Below are 18,843 nucleotides of genomic sequence, written 5' to 3'. Positions count from 1 at the left end.
CAACTCCGACCGCCATCCATGCACAATCCATACTAGATCTGACCAATTGCTCATCCTAACTCTTTTAGATTCTTGACTGCCCATCTTCGTCTCAGTAGAGTCTTTCTACGACATGTTTCAGTCCTCTTCCCCATTAGAAAAAAATGAGGATCCAATTAGCATCTCATCTCAAATGATGTGGCTCCTCATTTCTTATTCCAGCTGCTTGAAAACAAAAGATTTTTCCTAACTAAATTCAATAATTGAGAGGCAGGACGGGCCTCTTGATAGGCAGGTACAAAACCATCTTGTTCGATGGCTGTCAAGTTGGACACTGAGGCAGCAGTACACCACAATGATACCACTTGCATGGATATTGCCAAGTTTCACTCTTATCAAGAAGACATGGTGCCAGAACAATACAACCTATCAGTATGTTGTTAAGAGAAAGAAACATGAAAGGATGTATTATATCTTACAAAACACAAATCTCGACAATCAATTGTAGGATTCAGATACAGAAGCCATTTCTGAAACTAATTGACACATTCACTAACATCAAGGCAACCATACGCGAAGATATTTGATTTGATTCTGAATATGGAATGTTTCAATCAAAGGATGGTGACTCCATAGAACAAATCAAGAGTATCAAGTTCGAAAAAAGGGGAAGGTCGACAAATTGCACATTAACAGACCCAAAAAGGATTTTTGTCATGATACGAATACTATGATATACATAATCAGAACAAATCGCAATTCAAGTGATGATTTCCCTAACCAGCCAATCCAAACTGGGGTACGCGAAATATAGTACTAGAAAAGATGGGACAGCAAACAAGATAGTGATGAGAATGTACAGGGCCAAGATGGCTGCACTGGCTGGTATTGCGTACAAAACTACAAGAAGAAATATGATGACCAAGGGAAACTTAGCTGTCAAGTGAACAAAGAAAACCAAGGACTTACGAAGAGAAAACTGAAGTCTTTCTGGATTGAGGAAGCTACCAACAAGGCGACCGTCATCATTGTTGGAATTCATTTGTTCCGAGAGATGAAAAGATGGGGCACGGCTGTTGTTTACTTGGTTAGCTTGACTTCCCATGGCTAAGCTTCTGTTTGAAGACAAAACTGGTTGGTGATCCCCACAGAAGGACGAATGAGATTTTACCCTATCACCATTCATGCTTTCAACCATCCAGAGGAGGAAGAAGTTCCTGCGGGGGAACTTGAGATTCCCCTTGTAGACCAATCGGAAGGATAAGAGGTTGCACCATGGACAAGAAATGAAAAAGGGAAGCTGAATTGGTAGGGTTGGCAACTTTATGACAGCCCATTGCAGTCCCAAAACACAATTCTTACATAGGGTATGGCCACACCATAAAACGTAGGGCACATTTTCTACAATGTTGAATGATTCCCAGCATATTGGACATTCCAGCCCTTCCACTCCACTGTTGTTCACAGAAATTTCATCGTCAGAGCACTCTGAAGGAGCTCGACTTGGCTTTAGATGGTCATTCTTCATTCCAGTGGTTCCACCAATGGAATTTGAAGCAAAACTCCACATTGTGATCGTGAAAAAAAAATTCTCCACCAAAGGGTACCTGTTCAAGTACGCTTGGCTATGAAAAGTTCTGGAGGAGTTTTCTACCTAGGTGCAACTGTAAATAGCATCTCTTTCTCTAAGTCAACCTGCAAGATTGGACAACTATAAGAAATATCTTACTAGTCTTGCAACTTAATGGTATACTTTATTTTGCAAAAAATTAAAAAAAAAATTAAGATTCTGGTAACATGATGCGGTTTGGAAAAATACTTTTGGAATTGCAATTTAGAACTTGCTAGAGATGTCAACAAGCTAAGATCCGAAACTTCCTTTCCGACAAAAGCTACAACAAAGAGTTCATATAGCATCAATACTGCATACTCCTCTATATAAAAGAATCAAACGTGGAAAATTACATAAATACATGCTTAGCTACTCCCAGAAACCTTGACCCATTTTGAATATAAAGCATCACAACCAAGTAATGCCTTGGTTATCTAAAGATTGCAAAATTGGGATATGCCAATAAAAAGAATCTGAAGTTCCCTATTCATACTCAAATGTGGAAAATGATAAAACTACAGGCTTAGCAGCCCCCAAGAGCCTTGATGGATTGCATATGAAAGCATCATAGCCAAATGTTACTTCAGCTATCTAAAGCTTGCAACACTAGGATATGCCGATGAGCAAAACACAGATAACACTGGGATATGCCGATGAGACAAAACATAGATTTCAATACCATATGTGGGTTAAAAGAGAGACTTCAAGTGATCCTATACACCGTATTTGCAACTGACAAATTTTGAACCAGAACCATGACCGAGTTGTAAATTTACTTCTGAGTCTTTTATTGAGAGTGTCAAGATCAAAGGGGCAAATCATCAAGGAATAGAAGCTTCATCAACATGAACACTCTAGGACCTGGTGAATTGAGTGGTGTGGGGACACCTCAAGTTTAATGTTTAATTTAAAATTATCGAATTGTTTTATGAAAGTTGAAAAGTGTTTAATGGTGTATTTGAACAATCAACACTTGCACTGGTCCAATTTTGGAATTGCATCCATTCTGGATTTGTAGGAACCTTGTGCATGCACCGAACTAACTTGTGTTTGTCCCAAACGGTTTTCAAATCCAAAAGGCAGTTGCACCAGTCTAACTTATGACATGCACCAGTCCAACTTGTTGCAGAGAATGCATGTGTCAAATGCGCATGCGTCGGTCCAACTAGTTTCTGTTCAAATTGGTCCTTGATACTTATCTGATATATGTCTAAACTCAATGTCTCAAACACATTCTCTAAGAAATGTTTTCTAATGTTTTTCAGAGAATTTTTGAACTTAAAAACGAAGACTCTTGGTTTACAAGCTCACCTATTGTTTCATTGACAGATAGAGATCAGATTTTGCAGAGATCTTTTCAGAGAGAAAAAATTCTGAAGAAAATTGCTGAAAATTTTCTGTCTTTCTTTGAATTTATACACACACTTTTACACGTGAGTGATAGTTGTGTGTGTTATCTACTTATCGTTGGTATCAAGCACCTGTACAAAGGTTATCCAAAGCGATCAGAGCAGTGACTGAATCATACTCTTAGCACGAGCTAGTTGAAAAAAAGACATCTAATTCTGTCAAAAACAGATCATGATAAGTTGATTGCACACAAAGCCCAAAGGGCAACATCTCTTTCATTATATTCTCTCTTCATTTTGTTTACAATGATCACCTCTATTTTTTGGTGAAAGAATACTTCTCTTCACCTTTATTTTGTGTCTGCATGCTTGTTGCATAATAAATTATTTAAATAAATTAAAAAACAAGCAAAAAGAACAAAACTAGACCTATTTAACCCCTCTAGATCTTTCTAACTGAGACAATTTCAAACCACTTCACATTGTGCAACTCTTAGCTATGAATGGAAAATAGTTGAGGCCAGGTGGTTGCTGAATGTAAGATGCCACTGGCAAATGCATGTACCATAATAAATGTGAGAATGTAATTGAAAGTTAAAGCCATAATTTACATGAAACTAATATAACATTTTCAAATATGTTTTTCTATTTATATACAATAATATTTGGTAATATAAACATTTGAGTAATACTTCAGTACTTTAATTCTCACAAGATTGTCATACACCACAAGTGGCTTTAATGTTGTTTTAACTAACTCGGGGTCTTTGTAGCATCAAACTATTACTGAAGCCATATATGCTGCCTACTGCAGCAACTTTCCAAGTGGTTATACCAAGTGAGAACCTGATTTAAAATCTTAAAATGGTAGTGTGATCATGAGAACAAATATTGTTAGAAGGCACATGGTGACCACTACAACAATATAAATAAATAAATATATAAAAAATTTAGACATCACAAACACCATGGACACAGCTCTGGGGAAGTCTTCTTTCTCTGTCCTAGCACCATAATCTGATTTATTAGATGTGAAATGTTCACTAACTTGGATCTATGACTTACCAGTTTAAACCGGGGTACTGCGGTGTGTGCCATCCGTAAGAGTAGGGAGATTGAATAGTATAGCATTCATAAAGGATAGCATGAATGAAGGAAGGAGGGGGGCGAGGAATGGAAAGTGAAAAAACATGTAGACAGAAAGATTATAAATTAAAATGAAATCGTTGAGATGAATGGGTAAAAAGAGAAAAGAATTAAAAACTTAGTGACTGTAATGGCACCCCAAGGAAACGAAAGCTCGCTTAAAAGTTTTGATAATGTGCAAGTTAAGCTAATTACTTCTCAACAAGAGGTACTTTGGATTAAGTTGAAAATGAACACATGCAGGAGCACGGCAATAAAACATGAGTTGAGACTCAGAAAATATTCACTGGCCTATGATTTGACATAAGATGTAAAAGACTACAAGAAGTTGATTAAGTCCCACAAAAAAATAAAAAAATAAATAATAATAATAATAATAATAATTCCTCCCATTGTTTTTTTTTACCCTTTGATAAGTAGATAAATTGATTCAATCTGATTACAACAGGGCAAAAAACCATGTTGGATTTTAATCCTAAGCATGTATAAACAGATAAAGAGATAATTTGTAAAAATACTTTTAAATGCATGATAGCAGAAGACTCAATTTTTTTTTTTTCTTAGTAGGTACTCAGAAGACTCAATTTAACTATGCATTATTTCAAAATTACCTAATTGGGGATAAATTTGGGGTTCTTCCTTAATTTGCAATTATATTATTCTATCTTGGCAATCTGGTCAAGTAAACCAAATTTTTTTTTTTAAAACAGAAAAAAAATATTAAAAAAAAAAAATCTTGTTAATGGGTTGAATTATAAATAAAATCCATTCCCATGTTTCAGGTATCTCTTCATACCCAGCAATTCGCAAGTACTTTTATTGCTTCTGAAAGAAAATTTCACTTGCATATGGAAACAAAAATCAAAGTCTTTGCTCTTAAAAAGCCAAAAGTACTTCCAAATTGCTAACAGAAAAGCACCCAAATTTCCTTCTCGATCTAAGACCATGAACAGCAATTCATCAGTACAAAGTTTCCTCATAGATGCCAAATCGTATACAAGTAACAAACACAGATAACCAAAAGCACCAAATCACAATCTATGGAAACTATCCAAGACGACAAATAATGGTTTACACAACATGAGAAATGGAAAAACAAAGGCGATTGGTCATCTTACCAATTGCTTGTCACGATATTGGAGAGCGTGCCCAAGGCATAGATCCGCTCATCTCTCTATCTCTCTCTCGAAATATTTCTATATATATATATGTGTCTATATATATATATAAGCCTGGCTAATATCTTCCTTCGAACATCTTCCTTTGAACCTCTGAGATCGAACTCCAAGTGGGATGGAGCAGATCGAGATTCGCTACATCAAAGTCTACCATACCGACATACGCTCTTTCATCTCATCTGTTTAAATGAATATCCTTTCACAAATCATAACTCTCGAAGTAAGTGTCGAGTGAGATCCACTGAAGAAAAATTAGATCCACTTCATGATATACTTCCTCAGTATAATGGTATTCACTTTGTGGATTGGGCTTATCCAACGGGCTTGATTCTTTGTTACTGATTCGAGAAATTGGATCATTCTAATTTATAAAACAACTCTTTATTTGTTTTGTTTTTTTTTTGTTTGTTTGTTTGTTTTTGAACATTAAAAACAACTACTTGTTTTGTTTTTGTTTTTCTTTTTTTTGAACAATGAAACAACTACACTTTTTACACAAATTTTAGTCTAAAATAGTTTTTATATTGATAGTTTAGTTGCTGTTTAGTTAACATTATTTTTTTTTTTCTTAGTTCGTACCCACACACACTGTTCAAGAAATTAAATGTTTAGTTGCTATTTAGTTAGTTGAACAAAGAATAATAATAATTAAAAATAACTCTAATTCTAAAAAGAGTAGTGATAGTCACATCGAATACTTGTAGTGAATTGTGTAACAGAATTATTTTTAATTAGTTATTTATACCAAATACAACTAAGTGGAGGATTCTACTTTCTTATTTATTGCATAATTGACCAATTAAAAAAGTAGGTCTAACAATTCATTGCAACTGTTCGGTGCAAGAATCATTTTCCTTCTAGAAAAGATACATGGCATTAAAAAAACATAACAATAATAATAGAGGAAAATAGTTGTAGTATAGGGGATCCAAAGCATCCCAAAAAAATAAATAAATAAATAAATAAATACTAGGCTTATAGCCAATACAGGTTTTCACCTCATAATGTGTTAATTAGTACAAAACCAGTACCATTTTCGTAACAAAAGAGATGAATCATAAGACAAAATATAATAAATTTGAATTCGGGATTGCTATTATCACTTTAATTTGTTATTTGCGTGTTCATCAAAAAATACCAATCAAAGTAAAATCCCTTGAATTTTGTTGGTATTACTTGCTGAATTATTTTCCAGCAAAAACAAAGGAATTTTTTTTTTGGATTGATATTTGCTTATTCCACCTGTAATCAAGCCGAGTAAACGAATAATATACAAAAAGCGGTCCACACGCCTATAGAATCAACATGACCTCATCTTTGTTTCACTGAAAAATAGACCATAATCCTGCTTAAACCAACCATACGTTTTTGACAATAGCACTTTGAGAAACCTCACTATCCTAATATATTTACATGTGGAGGGAAATGGAACTTATTTTGCTTGCATCAGATCAAACCAAACTTCATCTGGCAGAACATTATACAAATGACTAGAATTTATATGGCAGAAGCTTGCAGGTATGAAGCCATCATCCTATAAAAACAAGTTGAAAGATGTGTATGTATTTTCATACAACTGAATCAATGCAGAGCTTGAAGAGAACAGATGATGTCTGAAACCATCATATGCATATACAAGAAATGAATAGGAACTATAATATAAAGGTTATAATGAGGGGTAGCAAATAGACGGGTTGGGTCGGATTTGGGTTGTATTGAAAATAGACGGGTCAACTTGGGTCAAGATTCATATTTAATCTATTAAGAATCGGTTAAAAATGGGCGAGTTGAAAATGGACAGGGTCAATCCATTATGAACCGTAGATCCATTAATTATTATTTTTAATTATTTTTAAATTTTTTAAAAAAGTGCCGGACATTTATAAATATATAAAATTATTTTTTAAAATTGATTGGGTTTATATATATATATATATATTGGGTTTCTGAAGTTGGGTTTTCAAAAGCAAGTTGTCCTTATCATGCATCCAGATTTCAGAATCTCACACACACACACACACACACACACACACACATATATAATTGTATATGTAACCACTGTTCTATATATATAATAAATAAATAATTATTTTTAAAAACGAGAGAAAGGGGACGCAATTGGTGAAAACGAGAGAGAATTGATTCGAATCGATGACTTTGAAGCTGATATTGCTTCGATGGGTGCCGTTGAGCTGGTTGAATGCGAAGAGTTGTTTGACGACATCGGAATCGATAGGGCAAGCGATTTCGCCGTCCTGGAGTTGATCGACAACGTGAATCCAGGATTCTCGGGTGCAGAGGAAGAAGCCGACCTTGTCGGGGTTGGTGCGGATGTGAGGGTTAGGGTTTGAGAGGGAGATTTGGGAGACGTTGAGGTCAAGACGATCGTTGTGGGTGAACCCGAATTCGTCGAAGGGGATGGTGGATTGGTCATCGGAGCAGATCTCTTTGAATCAAATCTCGGCGACAGTGGTGGGGGTGAAGAAGAGAGCGACGGTATGTAAGGGTGAGGAGAAAGAAGAATCGTCCGGAATTGGCTGCCATTGTTAGCGGTCTCTCACTTTCTCTCTCTAAAATGCTCAAATGTTATGGACCATGGAATTTTTTTTATTTTTTAAAAATTATTTATAATTATTATTTTAATTTTTTAATTATTTTTTAAAAATTATTTATAATTATTTTTTAATTTTTTAAAATATTTAAAATAATTTTTTTATTATTTATTTTTTTAGAAGAAACTTAGAGAGAGGAGCTTAGAGACGGGGATTGATGAGAGACAAATTGAGTGAGTGAGAGAGAGAGAGAGGGAGAGAGAGAGAGAAAAGGGGAGGGGGTTATGAGCGAGAGAATTTGAGAGAGAGAGAAATGAGCTGAGTGCAATATAGAATAGATGTGTGTTGTGTGTTTATTATGTGATGGGTTAAATATGATTAACCATATCCAACTCATCTTGACCCTCAAATTAAGTGGTTACCCATAATCATTAAAAAACAGACGAATATAGACTGGTTGATAGTTCCTGACCCATTTTACCACCGCTAGTTACAATAATCCATCGTACCCTCAAAAATGGCACTAAGAAATTCATAGGCCTCGTGTACTCCTTTTGACAGTTAATACCAAAGAGGCCCATTGCTTGTTTGACATGAAATTCCGCACACAATGCCTTATTCCCTTGCTTCTTCCCTTCACTTCAACTTCCGCAGTTGTAGGAAATCCTAAACAAAAACTGGCTTTTGGTGTCCATGGTACATGAAGGGGCTTGACCGCAGAGCGTAAAACTGAAGATTCGCGTGGCAAACGGGCCCGAATCAACCACCAGTGCCTATCTGGCATACCACCCTTTGGTTTTTATCAACAAGAAAGAGTAGGTTTACATCAATTCTTGCGCAGAGCACAGAGAACAGAAAGATTGAAAAAGTACTTAAATAACGTACACTTAAAGAAGGAAAACAAATAGCATGGTTACAGAGTAAGTTGACATTAAACTTGGGCCTAAAGAGAATTTTGACTGATTTATGGACATATAAACACATCACCATTAGATCCCTTTTTAATCTCTCTCTCTATTTTTTTTTTTTTATTTTAAGAAAAGAAAGAACGTGTATTTGTGTTTTCTAGGGGGGTTTCAAGCATATACCATATACAATACTACAGTTGTTACAAGCACCATATAAAGCTAACATATGCTATTTCGATGTCGGGGGACCTGTTCACTAGTGGAAAAAAGGCTAAGAAGTGTTATTAATAAAGTGTTTTTGTATACATATCTGCATATATACACAAATAAATAAAATATATACAGCCACAAAACATTTATTTGTCATATAAAATGTAATTTTAATATAATAAACATATATTTTATTGCTAGAGATTTGCCATGTGCGTCCGTGTAGTGCCGGTCCTACCAGCACTATAGTAAGTAAAGGGAAGAAAAAAAAAAAAACACACACAAACACACAAATAACTTGTTCATTTTCTTACATTCTCATTAGAAAAACTGCTTGTATGGGGGTAAGGTGGCACATGGATGCCCTGTTTCGGATATCCACTTTCAGTAGGCTCTTCTGCATTCGGGAAATGAAAAACCCAGTTAAAATCATGTATGTATGTATTTTACTTTCCTTTTCCTCTTTGAAGTTTAAAAAACCAAAATAAAGCCCCCATTGAATTATTTGAGGAAGGAGAAATCAATCAATGACCTGGTTGTTCTTTCAGTTCGTAAACAGACTAGCTCGACTGTTCCAAGACCAGCTCCGCTGGGCAACTTCTGCAATCACATGACTAGAACCATGCAGTAGTACAACAACCCCAATTGGAACATGCATACATTTATGTGTGTGTTATTCTTCTTCTAGAGGGTTTTCTTTCTTTTCCTTTTGTTGAGGGAGTTTGGGGAGGAGGTTGATCAAGCGTCTCTCTTTTTTGTTCTTTTTCCAAACATTGCAAGTTTACACCTGGAATAACTTGCCTAAACCCCAACTGCTATCTCATCATCAGTCTCAAACCGGTTCTCACTCACCTCCACCAGCTTAGCTGCTAACCACATCCTCGCTCTTCCGATTGGTTCCTGTTAGTCCAGTTAATTTATTGACAACAAAATCTACCCTTCAATTTGCCTTTTCCACACTGATTGATAGTAAAAAAAAATAACTCAAAGATAAGTATTTTTTGTCCAACATGTGTTGTGACTAAATAAAGCTTCAGAAAAGAATAATCATTCAAGAGACCTATAGACTTGATAATCATATGACTCTCTCTCTCTCTCTCTCTCTCTCAAACAAGAAGAAAACTCTCTAAAAGGCCCTCATGAGATTAATTTTCAAATGTAATCATGTTTCAAATGGTTATAATTAAATCACATCAAATAAGTTGGAAAATCACAATCCAACGGTATAAAAACCATACTACCAATTAGACTACCAAATTAGAAAGTACAACCCAATCTATCAAGTATCAATAATTACATTACAATTCTACTTTAAAAAAACATAATGCATAGGACCATAAAATAATTTTTATTATTTAAATATATATATAAAAATTCCAACAAGTTCTTATACTCATAGATAGTATAGATGTAACCGAGTTCTCATACTTCAATTTCCATTTTAGAGATGGATGAAATTTGACGTTTCCCTTTCTTCAATTATAAAATACTCCGTAAGATATTAACGAAATTTGACATCAATTGTATCCTCTGTAGCATTACTTTGCTTGCAATGAATTGGGATTTCAGAAACTATTAGATTTCCCCAAGCTTATGTCAAGGCATGGCTTAGTTAATATTTCCTGAACTTTTTTTAGTAGCAACATGTTTAACTAATATATTTTCAAGTACATTTACTTATTGTTTGTTCGTCTCTAATGGTAATGAAATAAATAATTTGAACTCAGTTTAGTTAATGAAGAGGTTTCGTGTTCTCAGATAATTATGATAATTCTTTGTTCAGAATAGGCACTAGCTATTCAGGACTGAGACTTACGTTTGATATGAAAATTGGTAAAAGCAAAGCAACCGCTTCGGCGGTTGTTTTCCTTTTCAGTATCATGCAACAAATTTAGTACCCACTTTTTATTTTATTGATACTCCCAATGTCTAGAAAACGTCACATGATGCTTAAGGGCAAAAACAACCGAACAAATGTCTCTCTCTTCTCACTTTCTTAATTACTACGTATTACGTACGTGTCTGTTGAGCGGGACTTGGCTCTCCCTCCATTACCACTACGTGTCTGTTCAGTGACTTGGCGGTGGTAGCAAGTGCCATCAAAGGAGGCACACATGCACCACCATTTATCCCTACCTTAAAAAAATCTCTCATCTACTGCCACCGCGCGCCCAGGGCTTCCCCGCGGGGGTGGCGCCGCTTCAGTCCCATATATGACGCCATTATGTCCACGATTCCCAACGGCCAAACCCCTTCTCACCTTCTACTCCTCCAATCAATTTCAATACTTCCCCATTAAGCAAACCAAATTTACAACACCACTATTTACACTATTTATATCAAATCATATGTGTGGTCTCATATCCCTTCTTCAAGCTAGGCCTTGAATATGCCAGGAAGGAGTACAGCAGAGACAAGCTGCAGTAACAATGATGGTCCATTCGTGACCTTTCTCGAAGTCTGGTTGGTTCGTCAACAACACCTCCTTGACGAACTCGTCACGGCTCAGCAAAACTTGCATGAGTCTAGAAATGACTACTTCAGAGACCTCACTACACGAGTGTCGTCTCACTACCAACAATACTATCACGAAAAGTTCAGAGAGGTGAGCCGGAACACGTTCGGCGTGTTATCTCCGCCTTGGTTCACTCCATATGAGAGGACGCTCTTGTGGATTTCCGGGTTTAAGCCGGATCTGGCTTTCCGGTTGGTGGAGAGGTCGGTGGGTGGTGAGTTGAGTCAGGATCAGAGTCAGAGGATGAATCAGTTGGTGGAAGAGACGGAAAGGGAAAAGATTGATCTGGAGAACCAGTTGGAGGAAGTTCAGATGAGCGTGGCGGCTCTGCCAATGGTTCAGGCGATGAGGGGGAGGAGGAGAGGGAGGGATGGAGTGGGGGAGGAGTTGGGTACGGTGGTGGAGAGGCTGAGGGAGAGGATGGAAGGGGTGGTGGTGAGGGCGGATTGGTTGAGGATGACAACGGTGGAAGGGGTGATGGGGATATTGAGTCCGGTTCAGAATGTGAAGTTCTTGGCTGCTGCCACTCAGCTTCAGCTCAATATTAGAAGGTGGGGGTTGCAGAAAGAGGCTGAGACTGAGAGTCGACAGGCTCCAAATGAGTGATAATGCATCGATCTCTAGCTTCTTCATCCAATCACACTCGATCTGGTTCAAGGATGATTAGGGGTACGTGTCAGTTTTAGGTGAAAACTTCCTATTAATAAGTTTTTATTCAGTTTTTTTTTTTTTTTTGCTTTTTTTTAAACGTTAGACTATCTATGGACTGATCTCTCATTTCTCTGCTTTGTTGAAGTCCTGTTATGAATAATTTTGTGAGTTTGCTTATGTTTGTTTGAACCTTGGGAAAAAAATTGTTCGTGAGAACAATTTGCCACTCTATCATGTAATGTTTCTTTAGAAATAGTTAATAATATGGTTCTTGTTTGTTTGTTTCATTTTAAGAAGGATCGATTTTTTATTATAGTGAACTATTGGCACAATCAATGTATTCTATGAGTTCAGTGTTTATCCAGCCTAATTTTTTGGGCTCCTCAATAGGCCCAGGCCCATCAGTAGTATTCTAGTATATTTGCAGTTCATATATATATATATACGCACACATGTTTCAAGTTGAGTGCAGAGGACCTTTATTTTTTTTGTATTCTTATTAATAAGAAAAACAACCGGCATTTACAAACGCTGCCAAAAATGGTCATACACACAAGCAACCAAAAATGGTCATACACAGCGGCAAACAAATCATGAAACAGCAAAAGAAAAAACTAAAGAACAGGTTCCAGTTGAAGAACTTGCTTAATCTAAGTTTTTTGGGCTTTTCTTATGTTGCCACGGACACTGCGATACATAATCCTGATGTTTGGACCACATGAAATTCAGATCATTTAAGAATTTTCCTTCAGGAAAATATATTTCAGTTCCAATTTTTTTTTAAAGCCCAATGTCACTATGAATTTTAGAGGCAAATATCAGTTGAGAAATTAAGAGTGGCCTCTTTTCGAGATGGGTCCCCACACAAGGCTCTACAGAATTAAAACCCAGGATTGGGCTAGATTTGTGCATTACGAGGTGGCTCTTCAGTCTTGAATGTTTGTGTTGCCCTGTCTGCGGTTCCTGTCTGCGGTTGGGTGCTCTGTTTCTGTTCTGTTCCTTTGTGTCGATGGTCATATTGGGTCATTTTCTCAAGTCCAACCGTGGTCAGTAAAATTTCCATTTTCTTTTTTTGACCGAAAAAAACAAATTAAGAGTTTTTATGAGTGCCCATTATTGAGATAAAATAGTTGTTGAGGAATGAAAACAAATCACCGAAAAATTGAAAAATGAGATAGAGAGAATTGTGTAGGCAAAGGGTATAGCTGTTGGGTAAAGAGAAAAAAAAACATTGATACGGAGAGAAGAGACAGGAGCACATAAAATATTATAAAAATAAAATAGAACGTATCCATATGATTCTATATCTGTAAATAGAATAGATAGGAGCAGGTGGGAGTCACTAAATTCATACTCTCTCTCTACTTTTCAGAAATCTTATCTACTTTAAACTGCACCCCAAATGCTCTAAGAATTTTTACGATCCATTCGTCGGGTACACATGTAAATACAGTACCATCGAAATATTGTATACTTTATTCCTAAAGAGATGATATTTTCTCACATGGTTTTAGCGGGTATGACTATATGTGATTCACGACACAAATGCAAATGTTTATCTTGCTTGATAACATTTCAAACCAAACATCGTTGACAAGAATATAATGTTGTTCAATAATAAATTTGAAAGATAGAAAACATCAGTCTTAAAAGTTGTTCCTCACAACTCAAAATATGGGGACAATTTGATTATGATTGTGGAAGTACTTGACTTGCTTCTAAAAGCGAAGGCGTCTTTCGTTTCAAAAGCAAAAAAAGTACTTCCCCTGATCCCTACCCAAAACATGCCTTACCAACCAAATGAGTAGCACTTTGTTTGAAAAGTGAATTACCCTTAAAACTGTACTTACAAAGCAAAAAAAAATTCAGACTCTTTTGCTCTGAACTTTATAGTAACCTGTAATGGTGAAACGAGGCAACTGTAAGGGGTTGTTTCACGCAGTAAAAGCTTGAGGTCCAAGTTGAGTGAAATGAGGGCTTTGAAGAGCCAGTTGAAGAGCCTGTTGATCATCGTATAAATCACGATATGTGTCCAAGTTGACATCTGCATTTCTTAAAGCAGAAAGGCAAAGATCTTTTCTCCATCCTTCGAGGTGTGGGAATCCAATGTGATCTCCATACATGTCACAGTACTGCAATCAAATCATTTTATATAATCAACACTAACTTAGACTTCAAGCCTTGTTTCTTTCTTAAGGTGTGGAATCTAAAGCCTTGTTACTTTTTTTTTTTTTTCCACACACATTATCGTTCCATTGAGACTCGAATTCTCAATGTTCATCTTCATTTGGAAGAACGAGAAAATAAGATTTGAATTAAGTCTTCGGTGATTATACATGATTAGTTAACAATCATCTAAATAACATATATAGATGAGGGGTAAATAAATTTGTTTACCTCAAAATTTGCAATATCATGGGTATTATGCTTTGGGATGCCATCAAGATCCCTTGAGTGATAGAACTCCTTGATGGACTGCATCATGTCATCCCTTGATGGCAATGTTCTTTTCCCAGCCAGTAACTGAGCTATCCATTTTGCTTGCGACTCAAAGAAAGGGAAACCTATGAGCTGCATTCATCACAAAATCTTTTCTATTAGAAACCTAAGTCAAATAAAGCGGGAGTAAGAATCGGAGTGAGAGCGAATTCAAGAGCAGAAGTGCAAAAGCGACAATATATAAGTCACACATAATGAGAATGAAAGCGAGAGCCCGTACGGAATATAAAAGCGGGAGCAGAGTGATAACCATTGAGAAAAAATGTATGAGCTTAATCAGAAGAAACTTTAGGATTCTACTTACCAAAGAATTTTTTTTATATATAACTATGTGAACATAATTTGAAATGTTAATTACTGGGAAAAAGAATTCATATTGAAATGTGGTAAAAAGATTTCAAATGTGTGTGTATATATAGGAAGTGTTCTTTTGGAAAAGAAAATGATAGAGATGATTACCTTTCTAGGAATGCCTACAAAGGAGAGAGAGGGAGCAAGTGATGGAGGGAAAGTGTGCTCGTACAAAGGTCCCACTCTGTCGTCATCCACTACCACTATTCCTTTGGTGTCAAGAAATGGGAATGAATATGAGTACCTGTACATAAATAGCCCACTTTGATTCAAATTTATTATATATATATATATATATATATATAATCTTCATGAAATCAGGGTTTATTATTCTTCAAGAATGGCGTACAAGCAATTTTTGTACTAATGATGAGAATATGCAGTCCCTTAGAAGATCACCTTGGTCAGAAATCATGATGATCCAATCAGGCTATATACCTTTTGACACAGGAAAAAATGTATACATTGTAACCAATTGGATAGCAATATATATAACCATCAAACTAGACCCTAATGAATTTCACTAATTTCATCAACTGAAAATAGTGAGGAATTGGATTTGCTTTAAATTTGGAAGATCTATGTGCTTTAATAATACTGTCATAACATTTGATATTATTTTGTATAAAGTGACATACTTAAGGCACTGAATTTGTCTTTAACATTATTTTATCCAAAGTAACCATACTTAAAACACTAAATTTGTGTCCTCATTCTTGTTAATTTATGCTTTTATTCTTTTATCGCAACCAGTATGTATACATATACATGTACTTATATTAAATAATAGATGATTAAGGTATATGCTCTGCATTTTGGTAAAATTTTGATATATTTTCATGGGCTGGTGGCACCGGTAAACTACTCTAATAATTAGAATGGTGTCATACCCTGTGCAGTATATAATGGTGTCTGCAATGACCCAGGAGCCATCTACGAATAAAACCCTTCCATCTTCGTGTAGAGACTCAATCTGCAAATCATAACAATACAATGTCATTAACCTTAAAATTAACAATTATTTTTATTAAAGGATAAAGTGCAAAAAAAATCTCCCTTTTATATACAGAATGTGCAAAAATCTCTCTAGTGATTAAAATACTTCCCTACATTTTTCAAATTGAGTAAGCAAGAATAATTTCTCAATTTGAAGACTAAAATACTTAAAATGACCTTAAAACAAAATAAAATAATAATAATAATAATATGCACAAATTTTGAAAGTTTTTTTACATCTCATATTATTTTTTCTGAAGTATTATTGATATTGTAAAATTAAAAAGGCCTATTAAATGGGAGAGACCGAGGGCCCAAGTAGAAAAAGACGGGGCAATGAACAGCCCAAAACCATAAAGAGTATTCAGAATTAGGTAAAGCCCATCACAACAGAGAGCCCAAAACCAGAAATAATATTCAGAATTAATGATCAAGTACATAAATTGTGAACAATAATTGATACCTGTGGACGAAGTTGCAAGTTTTCATACTTGGAGATGACTTTAGACAAGCCCTCAGATACGTCAAGCGATTTGGAACTAAGATGTATTTCCTTTGCCACATCCACAAGCTCCATTGATATATCTTGTCCACTCAGTGAATTTCCAACCACCACCACAACCTGTACATTATTTTAAGTCTTCAACAATTATTATTATTATTATTTTTCAATTCAACAAAATAAAGACTAGTACTTTATGTGTTTGAAAGAAAGTAGTCAATAACAAAAGTAACTTTAATTTATGATATATCCTTATACATAAACAATTCATCAAGAATTTTGCTACAAAGAAAGTTTTTTTCTTTTTCTTTTGGGTCTTACCTCTTTCCGAAAGGGATCAGGAATCCTGTAAATGTGGCTATGAAATTGCTTTCTTTTCCATGCATCCATTCCTTCATAAAATTAACCAAAAATCTTGAATATATTAACAAAATACATGTACAATGAAAAAAGAGATATATATATATATATATATATATATGAGCTCTGTTGTTAATTACAATCGCAACCATACAAGCTCAATTCTTGAACTTTGTAAATCTGGCATAGGTTCACAGATCTAATTGTTAGATTCACTTAACATTGTCCTTTACAAATTTTAATAACAAAATGGTTTTATCCTCGACATGATCGAGTGTGAAAGAAGTTTATGAATAATTTCCCTTTTCATAATAATTGAAATGACTTGCTAGCTTTAACTTTTTGACTACATGTGAAATGTAAATATATACATACATTTGCATATATAGAAAGAGAGAAGTTTTCATGTACCTTTGATGGCAGGCAACCTAGGCTTAGAGTAATGACCAGTGGCCACCACCACTGCATCAAAAACCTCCTCCACCACCTTCTCTGACTTGTTCTGATCATCTTTACTACTCTTAACAACCCATCTCAAATCTTTACCAAATTCAGCATAATCCAACATGCCCACATACTCCACCCTAGTGTTAAACCTTATCATCTCTCTCAACCCAAACCATTCACAAAAGTCCTTTAGGTACAGTAGGAGTTCCCTATGTCCAGGAAACCTCCTCATGTCCCTACCTTTCTTCACCAAAAATGGAAAATCAGTGTAACCCATGATCTCCCTAGGAGATGTGAGCCTTAATGAGGCATATATACTGCTGTGGACCTTTAGGGTAGTGCCCTTCCCTAGGTTATCCTCACCCTCCACTTTAGGGTCATACAGCCATTGCCCTCCAACATCATGGTTTTGTTCAAAAACCACCACACTGTGACCTTCCTTCCTCAGCTCCCTAGCGGCCACCAGCCCCGACGGACCGGCTCCGATCACGCACACGTGTTTGGACCAGTTCCTCTCCGAGACCATGGTGGTTAATTAATCTGATGATGATCTGATTGTGTATATAGTTTTGGAGGTGAAAAATGTGAAGGTTGGTGATGGGTTTTTATAGTTGAATTGGTTGGATCACAGAAATCAAGGAAATGAATTATGTAAAATAGAGATGGTTTGCTAGCTAGGGGACACACGTGACCGTTAAAATCACATATGTTTTTGGACTTGTAAACTTGAGAGTTTTCATTAATTTGGAGCATATAATATAATGAAAAATCAGTAGGCCCTCTAATGCCTTGGTGAGTTTGTGACCACAACGTACAGCATGGGCAACTGGGCCAACTGGTGAGCTGTCTTTGGAGGTCTTCAGGGTCACGATTTGCATGGAGTGGGATCCACAAATATATATATATATAGATCCAAAGAAGTGAGTTTAAGTGAGATATGCAGTGGGACTAATAAAATTATTAATTTTTTTTTCGGAAAATAGACTAATAAAATTATTGTTAGATCCATATATGTAGGGGTCACATTTGTCTTTTGGATTGTTCTGTTTAATAGACTTGAAGATGATGGCATCTTGGGTAGGGCAGCTTTTAAAGGTTGCATAACAGGTTTCCAAGTGTTTGAATTATTCAAATTTCTAATCATCTGTTGGTTTAATTAGGAGATCTTTGGTGGGTTGTCTTTCATTTTTGTTCCACGTTTTGTCTTTACTTAGATTGTTAATGAAAATCAGATTTTCTTTTTTTCTTTTAAATAAAATTTTATTCGTTATATAATTGCATAATTATTCTAAATTACCATGCCATCCGTGTTATATTAATTATATGTTATTTCAGAAACAAAAAATATATTTATATCAATGAGTTTTATCATTAACACTGCATGTTCATATGTTCTCTGTTTCCTTTTCCTAAATTCTATATATGTAGAGCAATATATATATATACACATATACATACACACACGTATGTAAATATATGCAATGTTATACAGTAACATTTAGATGGTTGTGACAGATTTTGTTGATTTGCATTAACCCGGTTTATAAGGGTCAAATTCTACCAGCCATTGGGCCCACATGTTATGAAA

At 35.5% G+C, this 18,843-nt stretch overlaps 3 protein-coding genes across 5 annotated transcripts; 1 reads left to right on the top strand and 2 right to left on the bottom strand.

Moving 5' to 3' along the window:
- Positions 1 to 416: 416 nt before the first annotated feature.
- On the bottom strand, positions 417 to 5,495 carry LOC132283185 (uncharacterized). Of its 3 annotated transcripts, XM_059785111.1 has the most exons (3): positions 5,205 to 5,495; positions 1,799 to 1,871; positions 417 to 1,674 (listed from the first exon to the last, which is right to left on the bottom strand). In XM_059785111.1, the coding sequence occupies exon 3, from the start codon at positions 1,547 to 1,549 to the stop codon at positions 740 to 742; it is 810 nt and encodes a 269-aa protein (XP_059641094.1). In that variant the 5' UTR covers positions 1,550 to 1,674; positions 1,799 to 1,871; positions 5,205 to 5,495; the 3' UTR covers positions 417 to 739. The 3 variants fall into 3 exon arrangements, with proteins under 3 accessions (XP_059641094.1, XP_059641095.1, XP_059641093.1); XM_059785112.1 differs by lacking the exon at positions 1,799 to 1,871 and having other exon boundaries at positions 417 to 1,690; XM_059785110.1 differs by lacking the exon at positions 1,799 to 1,871 and having other exon boundaries at positions 5,205 to 5,494.
- A 5,592-nt stretch (positions 5,496 to 11,087) lies between these two features.
- On the top strand, positions 11,088 to 12,492 carry LOC132281834 (protein RESPONSE TO ABA AND SALT 1-like). The gene has a single exon (XM_059783498.1). The coding sequence runs from the start codon at positions 11,324 to 11,326 to the stop codon at positions 12,053 to 12,055; it is 732 nt and encodes a 243-aa protein (XP_059639481.1). The 5' UTR covers positions 11,088 to 11,323; the 3' UTR covers positions 12,056 to 12,492.
- A 1,198-nt stretch (positions 12,493 to 13,690) lies between these two features.
- On the bottom strand, positions 13,691 to 17,985 carry LOC132284815 (flavin-containing monooxygenase FMO GS-OX-like 9). The gene is made up of 7 exons (XM_059786945.1): positions 17,220 to 17,985; positions 16,770 to 16,840; positions 16,410 to 16,568; positions 15,841 to 15,923; positions 15,059 to 15,194; positions 14,498 to 14,671; positions 13,691 to 14,232 (listed from the first exon to the last, which is right to left on the bottom strand). Exons 1-7 carry the CDS (start codon positions 17,779 to 17,781, stop codon positions 14,035 to 14,037), a joined length of 1,383 nt encoding a protein of 460 aa, XP_059642928.1. The 5' UTR covers positions 17,782 to 17,985; the 3' UTR covers positions 13,691 to 14,034.
- Between the last annotated feature and the right edge of the window lie 858 nt (positions 17,986 to 18,843).

Source organism: Cornus florida, unplaced genomic scaffold, assembly GCF_030987335.1.
Source record: "Cornus florida cultivar Cherokee Brave unplaced genomic scaffold, ASM3098733v1 CherokeeBrave_3.0.0_Hap2_Chr11, whole genome shotgun sequence".
NCBI lineage: Eukaryota > Viridiplantae > Streptophyta > Magnoliopsida > Cornales > Cornaceae > Cornus > Cornus florida.
The sequence above is the reverse complement of the archived record's forward strand: the minus strand, read 5'-3'. Positions and strand labels throughout refer to the sequence as shown.